Source organism: Heteronotia binoei, chromosome 4 (assembly GCF_032191835.1).
Source record: "Heteronotia binoei isolate CCM8104 ecotype False Entrance Well chromosome 4, APGP_CSIRO_Hbin_v1, whole genome shotgun sequence".
In the NCBI taxonomy this organism is placed as follows: Eukaryota; Metazoa; Chordata; class Lepidosauria; order Squamata; family Gekkonidae; genus Heteronotia; species Heteronotia binoei.
This window is the reverse complement of record NC_083226.1, coordinates 158,487,652-158,499,702: the sequence shown is the minus strand read 5'-3', so window position 1 is coordinate 158,499,702 and position 12,051 is coordinate 158,487,652. Positions and strand designations below refer to the sequence as shown.

The 12,051-nt window shown below is 42.5% G+C and overlaps 1 protein-coding gene across 1 annotated transcript in view; it reads right to left on the bottom strand.

The window, feature by feature from the left end:
* Positions 1 to 7,910, bottom strand: part of ZFR (zinc finger RNA binding protein) — a 44,421-nt gene extending 36,511 nt beyond the window's left edge. Inside the window, exons 1-2 of the mRNA XM_060236098.1 lie at positions 7,767 to 7,910; positions 7,535 to 7,619 (exon numbers count right to left, since the gene is read on the bottom strand). Coding sequence (XP_060092081.1) covers positions 7,535 to 7,619; positions 7,767 to 7,803 — 122 coding nt within the window. The 5' untranslated portion in view covers positions 7,804 to 7,910. The remainder of the gene's footprint in view (positions 1 to 7,534; positions 7,620 to 7,766) is intronic.
* Between the last annotated feature and the right edge of the window lie 4,141 nt (positions 7,911 to 12,051).

Sequence of the window (12,051 nt, the reverse complement as noted above, 5' to 3'; positions counted from 1 at the left end):
TCATACTGTTAATTTCAATGTGAAGAATTACTGATGTATGAGGAAAGCAATGAGATTACTCTGATTGTGACTCAGACCAGTAGCACTACTCTAAGAACTGGCTTTTAGTTTTTAAATTTTGTCTCTGTCAAGGGCAGAATAGAAAGTAAATGTATCTGTATTCAGTAGTTACCCATTCTGCTTCTAAGAATACTACTGAGATAAAAGCACTATAAGGTTAAAAGTCAATGTAGAACTTTCCATTCCCCCTTTTAAAAAAAAATCTTCATTTTTCTTTCCTCCCCCCGCCCAACACATTTATCACCCAGACTTTGTCAGTCAGCACTATATATTTAATAACAATTGATAAAGTGCCGTAAGTTATTATCTGGCTGACTTTCATATTAGTCTCAGCGGTATAGGACAAACACAAGGGGTTCGATCCCAAGTCTTCTCTCATCATGCACAGGGCACTTTCACTCACACAAGCTTTCCCCTCCCTTCCCACCGCAGACTCTCACGTTGCACACCACGCTGCTACCAAGGATCCACCAACTTCCAGGTCCTGCATTTTGTAGGGCACAGCAGGCTACAGCAGGAAAGGTGTAGTTAAGTTCTGTGAGCACAGGTCCACAAGGGAGTCTTACGATTCACCAACGCATTCTGGACAGAAAGTGTCCATAGGTGAATGAGACATATTTCTGTGTTTGGTACAGCTTTACAACAGTAAGGGATTAGTCTTATCCATAACATTATTTTTTTCTAATCCAACTAATTTATAAAAAATTATCCTGTGAGACCCCTTTGTTCAAAGACAACATTTCAGGACCAGATAATTGGCAAACATCAATTCTGTAAGAGCAGAGGGACTGCTTCATACACGTGCTTCTCTGGACTCTGGTCTACATTTACTAGAGGAATAAGGTCTTCCCATACAGTATGCAATGAGATGGCATTTTTATCCAGAAACAAAAAAAAATTGCTTCAACTGAATAAAAATACAGTTCTATTGTTAATACCCTACAGATGCAAGAATTCCACTTTCCACATGACCTAACAGCTGTAACTGAGGTAGAAACAATAAAAGCATTGTATTTAAGGAATTCTAAAATCACTAGACTATTTATGTATTTAAAACATTTTATATCAAATCGGAGAGCCAGTTTGGTGTAGTGGTTAAGTGTGCGGACTCTTATCTGGGAGAACCGGGTTTGATTCCCCACTCCTCCACTTGCACCTGCTAGCATGGTCTTGGGTCAGCCATAGCTCTGGCAGAGGTTGTCCTTGAAAGGGCAGCTGCTGTGAGAGCCCTCTCCAGCCCCACTCACCTCACAGGGTGTCTGTTGTGGGGGAGGAAGGGAAAGGAGATTGTGAGCTGCTCTGAGACTCTTTGGAGTGGAGGGCGGGATATAAATCCAATATCTTCATCTTCTTCTTCTTCAGTCTCTAATTTGCCCTTGCTGGGCAAGATAACAGAGCAGTTGCAGAACAACTCCAGGTCTTCCTGGATGATTAATTCAAATAAGATCCCTTTCATTCTGGTTTTAGGCCAGTTTATGGGATGGAAATGGCAGTGGTAGCTGTCACTGGATTTATTAGTAACATTTGACACTATTGAGGTGTCTGGAAGCAGACATAAGAATCAAAGGACATGATTTGGAGTAGTTTAAATTGTTCCTTATGAGTTTGACTTAGAAGGATGCTGTTGCAGTCTCACAGCTGCCCTCAGTGTGAGACGTACTCTGTCAGGTTCCACTAGGCTTGATACTGTTCTATTCCACACCATTCAATCACTATATAAAGCCTTCAGGAGAAATCATTTATGGCTTTGGAATTAGGCGTCATTAATATGCTGACAACACCCAACTCTACCTACCCTGACTCAGTTGATGTTGCCACATGGACCCATGCTATGGTTGCCTTGAGGTCAGACTATTGTAATGACTCTACACGCATTTGCCCTTAAAATCAACTCAGAAACTCCAGCTGGTATAGAACGTTGCAGCTTGGTTACTATTGGAAACTAGGTGGAGAATGAATATTGCATGCATTCTGAAGTCACTCCAAAAAGTTACAAGGTTTAATTCAAGGTGCCAATTATCCTTACAAAATCCTTAATGGCCTTGTTTTATTGTATTATTTATTGGATGTCTTAACCTTCCTGAGGTTTTTTGGAAGGGTTGTAATCTACTTGGAATTTCAGTGAGAAAGGCGGAAGTAAATAAACACTGAAAGCAATGTATGCCATAAGTATATCTTCAAAATCTGCAATGCAATGGAAGGGTTGGAATATGAAGCCAGAGCTTTTGTCATATCTATGGAGGCTGAAATTCTTCCTTCCTGGATGGCTTAAGCATCTCATTCAAGCGTTTCAATTCAAAGCTTCCTATTTTGCAACAACAGGTTTAGATACTTGAGGAATTTGCTGGAATTGAATGAGTAAGGATATCTCTGGTGCTGGCACTATCCCAGTTGCTTTATATCAAGGAAAAGCTGAATGGCTGTCTTGAGTCTGGAGCATTTCCCTAACAATCAAGACATAAGAGAGATGATAAGCTTGTCCTGAGAGTTTTCTCATTTTCAGTAAGTAACTGCAGCCAGTTCAGTCTTTTTAATATCCAACTGCAGTCTCCCTAATTCCATGAGAACAGAAATGGTCTCCCAGTGAGAAATTTCAGGCATCAGGCTGAATGTTATCACCCTTTTCATTTGTTGGCTGATACTCACTCTGATAATAAGCCTGGGGGCTGGTCTTGAAACCCCAATGGCTTCACTAGTAAAGTCTAGATTTTTTGGAGCATCCATCCTTGACAAAGGATCTCCAAGCACAAAGTAGTACTGGGAATTAAAGGACTCAGAATTTGTTTATTATGCAAGTCCATCAGCAAAGTTTGAATTCTTATGCTTGTAATGTTTGAAATTCCTGCACCACAGATTAGAAGAGATAGACAAATCTTTAGATAATTCATCTCCTGCTACCTTTTATTTGTATGTGGGGAAAACACAGAGAGAATCTTGTTTAGGACATGTTAATATTCCTATGGCTTCAGTAAATCACCTAAAAGGTTTCCTTACATAACAGTGAGTTGATGCTATAACGTTCATTGTAGAATGTATATCTGTTTTAGCCAGCTATTGTGGCATGCTGTTATGGTCACTGCCAAAGATAGACTGCATACTGGAAGGCCTCTGCGGAAGAGTGTGCTAGGAATTCTGAAACCCTGAAAAGGTTGAAATGACTTCCTCTTAATTTCTTGCCAACATTCTTTGCCAAACTGTGAGACTTGGGTTTGGATGAGGAAAGGAGATGGTATGATCAAGATTAATGATGTTAAGGAAGCTTCCCTGAGTGCCCTGGGAAAAGATACCCCTTAAATGATCTACCATTGAAGGTTTCATTCTCCAAATACAAGGTGGATACCAGCTTTGAAAAATTCCTTGCTGTTCTTGGAATGAAAAGCATCTCCTTCTGAATTTGGTGAGATGATTCTAGACACTTTTCTTTGTGCTCCTCTTTTATTGCACTAAGGGGATCTATTAATATTGAGATGTTGACTGAGCTATTTGTTATGACAGCCCATCTCTTTGTTGCTCCTATACTTGTGATGTTTCTATCCTGTGCTATGGATTAGAGAAGGAAGATGAACCAGATGGAAGAATACAAAGACACCCACCCTAAGCAAAGAACAGAACTGCCCTGTGAGGAAAAGCTGGTACCATGGGAAGCCTTGTGAGTGAGTGGAGGAACTGTCATGTGGGAGCCTCTGTATCATTATGGGACAACCTCAATTTTTTCTGTTGCCCTTTCAATCATGGAATGGGGTGGGGGTGCAGTGATTTGGAATTGAAAACAGACACTTTGCTCCTTTCTTCACTTTCCTGTTCTGCAGTAACTCTTGGTTGAAGGATACTGTGACACCCTAGTTAACTGCCTCCTCTTGTCAGTAGATAAGAGTCAAGAATGTGGAAGGAATAAAAGATCATTTCACCCTGCATTGTTAGTTTGAAAGGTGATTCATTACAGCAAGAAGCAAGATTTGAAACTGGGGTTGGAAACACAACCAATTCTTTCCATTTACCCTTGACCTTCCAACAAGGTGTCAAAATGCAAAAAACCCCAAAACATATAAACCTCATAGTGGAACTGAAGGATCAGTAAATTAATGAAGTGTCAGACATCTCTCAAATTTGATCCCCGATGATGTAACAGAAAGCTAACATGACTAACAGGGAGAGGGAAGCTGGGAATAACTGCATTTTTAGAACTGAAAAGTCTGTATAAAAATGTATTTAGGGAGTCTTAAGGTATTTCAATTTAAACACAGAGCCACCATTTAAAGCTACAGATCGTTTTAAAATATATACACACACACACACACACACATATATATATAGAACAACTGTCTGCTACATTTAGAGAAATATGGGTGAACACTGCACAGCACACATACATAGAGTTTATTTTCTTATTTAGGTTTTTAAAACCTAATTTTCCTCCCCAATACAGAACACTGCTCCATCTTATTCTCACAACCACGACCCTGTGAGCAATACTCCCTCTAAGCTGTGGAGTCTTGTGAGCAAAAATTCTACTTCATGAGCTACTGACATTAAAGTTATGAGCTACTGCATAGATTAGTTTGCTCTGAGGCCATTTTTCCTGAGTTAAGATAAATTTGTGAGCTGGAGGCTAAAAAACTGTAAGCTAGCTCACACTAACTCAACTTAGAGGGGAAATACTGCCTGATGTAGTTTAGGCTGAGAGAGTGACTGGCCCAGGATCATCCAGCAAACTTCTACAGCAGATCTAGGATTAAACCTGGTGTCCCAGATCCTAGTACACCATGCTGACAACTAGTACACCATGCTGACAACTTTAATTATTTACAGATGCTTAACATGCTTACACCAAGACCACCACAATGCCAGCACCTTCTCTGTTTTATCACAGTATCCTGTCAGAAAGGATAGTACTCAGTTTCAGCAACTGGTAATATGTTGTAGATGCTGCAGTCTGTCCAGAAATCTCAAGCATAAAGTCTTAAAAGCCTGTTTCTAAATAGAAGCTGCTCCTTGCTGGTATGTGATGAAAGATCAAGTGTTTCAGGAAGGCATTTATAAATTTGCAATCCATGTTTCTATTAATCCAACTGCATGCATAATTGTGTAAGCTACAGATGACAACAAAACCACTAAGCCTCATACAAACAATGGAGGGCATTTGACATTTACATGCTAGTTGTCTCTGCTTTCTCAGAGAAAAAAAAAAACCTGAAGAGACAATTGTGCAAGTGTGCACATGCACAGAAGAGGAAGCCCATTACTGAAAGAAATTAACCAGTGACCAGGATGCTTTTCTTTCACCCTCATTAAACACCCTAACTTTTTTAAAAGGGGGAAGGGCGAGTCCCTAACGTATCTAAGCCATATGGAAGATGAAAGTTATATGGGCAAAACAAAGGTGAACATAGCACCTTCCATTTTCATCTAGCTACAAGATGTCATCTAGCTTCAGAACTGGCCTAGGAAACTTTGTGCTACAAAAAATTAATTATTTATGAACAGGACTTGATGCTGTTTTCATTACAAATGATCTCTAAACCTCAGAATTTTTTAAAAATAGTCTCAGAGAATAAACATGGCAATAGCAACTCCATTTCAAACTTTATTAGTAGTAGTAGTAACTTCCTGTAACTTAAAAAAACATACTGCAGATTACCATTATATTGCATTTTTTATCACAGTTGCTTGTAGCTGTGGATCATGTACAATGACAACATAGAGAAGTTAGGAATACTTTAGTTATTATTAATAATTACTATCTGCCTTCAAGCTGCAATTAACTCATGGAGGGCCATGGGATTTTCAAGGCAAGAGATGAGCAGAGGTGGTTTGCCACTGCCAACATCAAGGTAACACACTGTTGCTGAGGAACAGAAGCCAGAAAAAATACTATTTCCACACTTTCTGGTGGAGAATAAAACAGAACTGCTGCTTGCTTACTTGGAACCCAGTAGTACAGTGGGAACAGCAACGAACCAAGTCCTGAGAAAAACCTGGGTTTAAATCACCACTCTCTCATGGAACTCACTAGGTGACCTTGGGGAAGTCACACTCTTTCAGCCTCACCTACCTCACAGGGTTATTGAGAGAACAAGATGGGGAGGGGGAAACCATCCTGAACTCCTTGGAATAATAGTGAGATTTAAAATGCACCAGAATGTCAGGAAAATGTTACTGATACCATGGTCCACCAAAAGACAAGTAAGTGGGTTCTAGATCAAATTAAGCCTGAACTCTCCTTAGAAGCTGAAATGACTGGATTGAGGTTCTTGTATTTTGGTCACATTATAAGAAGACAAGCAATGCTAGGAAAAGTTGAAGGCAGCAGGAAAAAAGGAAGACTCAGACAGTGTTCCCTCTTAGCTGAGTTAGTGTGAGCTAGCTCACAGTTTTTTAGCCTCCGGCTCCTGCATTTTTGTCTTTGGTCAGGAAAAATGGTCCCAGAGCAAACTAATTTATACAGTAGATCACAATTTTAATATGCATGTAGGTCAAGAAGTAGAATTTTTGCTCACAAGACCCCACAGCTTTGAGGGAGTACTGGACCCAACATGAGATAGACTTACAAGGAAGAAGCAAACAGTGAACTCACAAGAGAGCATCTCCTGCCATAAATTTTGTTAAATCTTTCAGGCACTACCCTGCTCTTTTCAATCGCTACTGGCAAACACAGCTACCCATCTTGACCACGGCCCCCAGTTTGCAAGACTGAGAAAGAAATGCCCTCAATTTGGCCCAGGCTTATAACAATAGAGTGATTAACAGACATTCTCACATTTTGACATGTTACTGTTTTATTGGTTTCTCACGCTAATGTTACCCAGATCAAAGGTCTGCTCAGTTTGTTTAATTTTACTATTCTGTCATTGGATCTTAAACTTGTACCATTTTGCATTCTAAACCACCGCCTACTAGCTATATGTAGCTCTGCTCACTGTACCTGATTCCTCGTCTGATGAAGTGTACTTAAAAGCGCACGAAAGCTTACATTCTGAATAAAACTTCGTTGGTCTAAAAGGTGCACTTGACTCCTACTTTGTTCTACTGCTTCATACCAACACGGCTGCCCACTTGGATCTATCTCGTTCGCAAGACTGTGAGAGAATAAGACCGTTTTGGAGGTCATGAATTCCTAGATTCGCCATCCGCATGGAAAGACTTGGAAGGCAATCAACATGCACAGAGATAAATAGGAAGCAAACTCCAGGGCAACCCGCATTAGAGAGACTTCCGAGCAAGAGCCCGGGCTATGAAATTCTCATCAGGGAGCGAAGGAGAGGGCCTGAGGAGGCCTGGCGCCGCTGACTCCACCCCTCCTGACGGTGCTGGGTCGGCGACACAACACACACACACACACGTCCCTAAACATGCCCGCTCGCACACCCCCGCGCACGGCAGAGGGAGCGAGGAGCCACGGCTGCCCTCGCCTACCGCGGACAACCCAGGAGGGAGAAAAAACATTCAGAGCGGAAATTTCCATCCCCTTCCTTACCTATACTGGGCAGCAGCCCCGGTGTGGGTGAATCCGAAGTAGTTGCCGGTGGCCATTTTGGCATCTTCCCCCAGCCGGCTGGGCACTGCGGCGGCGACATGGCGCGAAGGGGAAAGAAATGAGAAGAGGCCCAGTTAGAGCCGCCCCCTGAGGCAACCGGCGCCCCCCCCCCCACTCCATCAGGGGCACTTCTGCCCCCTCCCCCGCTTGCTCGTTAACGGCCGTTACTCACCATAGGTGAAAGAAACTACCGGGCATATGGGAATCATGGGTCCGGGTGGTCACCAATGGTGGCGGTCCAAGCACACTCGTCCTCCTCAGCTACACACACAGGCGCGCGCGCTATCGCGACCCTCCCCTCTTTTTTTTTCCGCTCCTTTTCCACACCACCAACCGACAAGGTTTCAACGGCGGCGGACTGATCAGCCAGGCCTCGCCGTTGCGCACGCGCGAGTGGGTGGTAGGGGTGAAAGGAGGGACGGGAACTGTAGTTTTGTCCTCGGCGCCTCCCTTCTCTTAGGGGCGGCTAAGCGAAGAGAGACGGCGTGCGCACGGGAGCCTCGAAGACGGGCGTGCGCGTGCGCCTCGACGTGCAAAGGCTATAGGGAAGTGTAGTTTTAGGGGGGGGGGTTAAATCGCACAAATCTTGATCGTACGCGCTTTCTGATAGAATAGCCAACTGTGGATTAGGAAATTATTGGAGATTTGTGACTGGAGCCTTGGGAGAGGGGGAGCCCAGCAAGGTTGTAATATCATAGTAAAGCAGCCATTTTGGCCTGGGAAATTGATCTCCGGGAGATCACTTAGAATTGTGGGGTGTTTCCAGGCCTCCCCTGAAGGCTCTGGAATAAGCAAAAAGCTCACAGCCAAAACTACTAAGAAAAATATTTACTATGAGCTGGAAAATAAATTGATGGTGTATCAAACTGGACTGTGTGAAATTATTGGCTCCGTTGTGGTGATTAAGACGTCGCATAAGCATTTGGAATCGAAGCATAGTGCATACCCTAATTTGTGGAGTTTCAATCTTCAAGTCTGTTTGTATGAGAATGTTGAGCTGCATATTGTTAAGCTTTTGTGATTACATGTAGATGCTGAAAACATTTAAGCTGCTAAAAACATTTTCACTATTTTGCATATTAATTCAGTGCCCACTCTCTCTATATGTAGGGATGCTAATTCCATCCGGTACTATTGTCTGATGAAGTCTGCTTTTAGCACATGAAATCTTACATTCTCCATAAAACTTTGTTGGTCTTAAAGGTGCTACTGGACTCCAACTTTGTCCTATTACTTCAGACCAACACAGCTGCCCATCTGGATGTTTCTGGGAGGTTTTCTAAATGGCTGTTAGAAAGCTTACTGGGAACAGTATCCAAATGGCAAACCAAAATGCCTTGGCAGATCATAACGTTTTCCCTTCCAATGTTAATAACAGTTCCAGGGGCCATTAATAATACATACATACAGCAATTAACAAACGCACTGTTGCTAAACTTTAGACCATAGAATGATGTTTCATCCAGCCCCCATTTTTAACGTATTGAACTATTAGTCTTCAAACAAGATTCACATCTTATAAATGCACTGCTTTTGAAAGGTACTGATTTTGCTCATTTTGTAATCTCCAAATTCATTCCTCCTTAGACCATTCTGGGCAGAATTGCCAATTTTCCCCAAATGTAAGTCTTATGGCTATTCACCAGTATAGAACTACCTCATGAAATTCTGGGGAGCTAACATGTTCTTAAGAGCCCTGTGGCGCAGAGTGATAAAGCTGCAGTACTGCAGTTGAAGCTCTCTGCTCACAACCTGAGTTCAATCTTGGCAGAAGCTAGGTTCAGGTAGCCAGCTCAAGGTTGACTCAGCCTTCCATCCTTCTGAGGGCAGTAAAATGAGTATCCAGCTTGCTGGGGGGAAGTGTAAATTACTGGGGAAGGCAATGGCAAACCACCCTGTAAAAAGTCTGCCGTAAAAATGTCATTATGCGACGTCACCCCAGAGTTGGAAACGACTGGTGCTTGCACAGGGGACTACCTTTACCTTTTTAACATGTTCTGCCTGGCATGACGTGAGTCTGCTTTCCCAAAATTACTGAGGGAATGTTCTTGTTAAATTGGCCCATGATGGTGGCCCTAATCACTCATCTTTGTTAGTGATACAGACTTGGATGGGCCTTATATTCAGTATAAGATCACTTCATGTATTCATTCTTCCCCAGTTCTTTAGGGACTATTCATGGCTCAGCAGTAGAGTGTCTACTTTGTATGCAGAAGGTCCCAGGTTCAGTCCCTGGCATCCCCACTTGAAAGGACCAGGCAGCAGGTTATATGAAAGACCTCTGCTTGAGACTCTGAACAGCAGCTGCCAGTCTGAGTAGACAATACTGACTTTGGAGGTCCAAGGGTCTGACTCAGTATAGGGCAGCTTCATGTGTTCATCTGCATTGCATGCAGAAGGTCCAAGGTTCAATTCCCAGCATAAACATCTGCTTGTCAACTGTATAGAATAAATGTCAGATGTTTGAGAGCCACAAGACATGAATGTCAGATGTTTGAGAGCTACAAGACAAGGCAGGCAGGCAAATCGATCAGGGGAAGAAGAGGTGGAAAGAAAGCAACTTTAACTTAAAATACATTCTCCAAGCTGCCAACTTGCTTGGCTTGAAGAAGTTATTTAAAGAGATAAATGTCTTTTCCAAGATGGGTGATGGGAGCTTAAAGAGCCACACAATATGTGTGGAAGAGCCACATGTGGCTCCCAAGCCACAGTTTGGCCACCCCAGGTATAGATAATTTCAGATTGATCTCTCTGATTGATGTTGGCAGGATTCTTGGGGGAAGGCCATCTACACACTAGACCTATGCCTCTCTTGGGTTGTAAAACCAGGCCAGGAAAAGCTATCTGCCCTTGACCCTGCTTCAGCGACCCAACACCTTTTGGTGAAACCTGGACCCAGAGATGTCCGTCTGGCCTCAATGAGGGCAAGGGCCTTTTCAGCCCTGGCCCCTGCCTGGTGGAATGAGCTCCCCCTGGAGATCTGGGTCTTGTGGGATCTACTTCAATTCAGCAGGGCCTGTAAAACAGAGCTCTTTTGCCAGGCTTTCCGCTAATGGACGTCACTTGTTATTGGCCACCCCCCTTTCATTCCATCCCTGCTGGACCTGGACAATAGGCCATGTTTGTGAGGCAGAATTTGCCATTTTAGTCTCTATTCTGTAATTTTAAATAACCTGCCCTGAGCCTGTTCTGTGGGAAGAGGGGGCTAAAAATATAATCAAATAAATAAATAACACCATTAAGTCATTTTTGATGGTTGGGGAGTTTTTTAAAGCTACGGTGAAGACTTTGACAAGAGGAGATTTGGCAAGCATGCCTTTTCCAGGTAAGGTTATTGAACAACTGGTGCCACAGCAACTCTACGGTCACCTGCATAACACATATGCCCTTGACCACTGAGTTAGTATGATCTAGAACAAAATAGGAGTCAATTGCACCTTTAAGACCACCTTTAGTTTTATTCAGAATGTAAGCTTTCGTGTGCATGCACACTTCTTCAGACGAGGAATGAGGTACAGTAAGCAGAACCACATATAGCTGGTGGGGTTTGGAATGCCAAGTGGCATGTAACATAAATATATACATCATTCCAGTTTGCCATTAGGAAAAAAATACTGTACATTAAAATATAGAAGATGAGTTTAATAGATGTAATGAGATAAACAGCCAATATCCCTAGTTTGAGTATGTCAATACAAAAGCATAATTCTGATACACTATCCTAAAAGAGAAATACGTTAGAATACTGTGGATATATCACCTTACTTGGTGAAAATGGGTTTAGCATATGTAATGAGATTAAAATACAAAACAACATCTCTGTTCAGTCGTGGGGAGGTGTTTGTTCCAAGTTTCATAATAGTTTGTAATTCAGCAATTCCCCTCTCCATTCTGTTCTTCAAGTTCTGAGAGTGGGTTTAGCATCTGTAATGAGATAAAAATCCAATATCCCTGTTCAGTCCTGGGGAGGTGTTTGTTCCAAGTTTCATAATAATTTGCAATTCACCAGTTCCTCTCTCCATTCTGTTCTTGAAGTTCCTTTGCAGTAAAACAGCTACTTTGAGGTTACCTACTGAATGCTTTGGAAGGTTAAAGTATTCCCCCACAGGTTTCTCAGTGACAGTTCTCTTTCAAAAGTACTGGGGGGGGACTTTTTCTCGCACACAGACAGCCCCCTAATCTCATACAACTCCTCACCCACAACAATACAACATCTCATCTGAGCAGGGACACTGGTACCAGAGCTTGCAATAAACCCAAGTGCCAATTTTGCTACCCAGACAACACAATCACTGGACCTAACAGCATTAACTACACTGTCTCAGGCTCATTCACTTGGCTCATCTTCCAACATTATATATGCCATTAAAAGTCAACAATTCCTTCAGTTCTCTACATAGGGCAAACAGGACAAACCCTCTGCCAAAGGATAAATGGACACAAAACTGACATCAGGA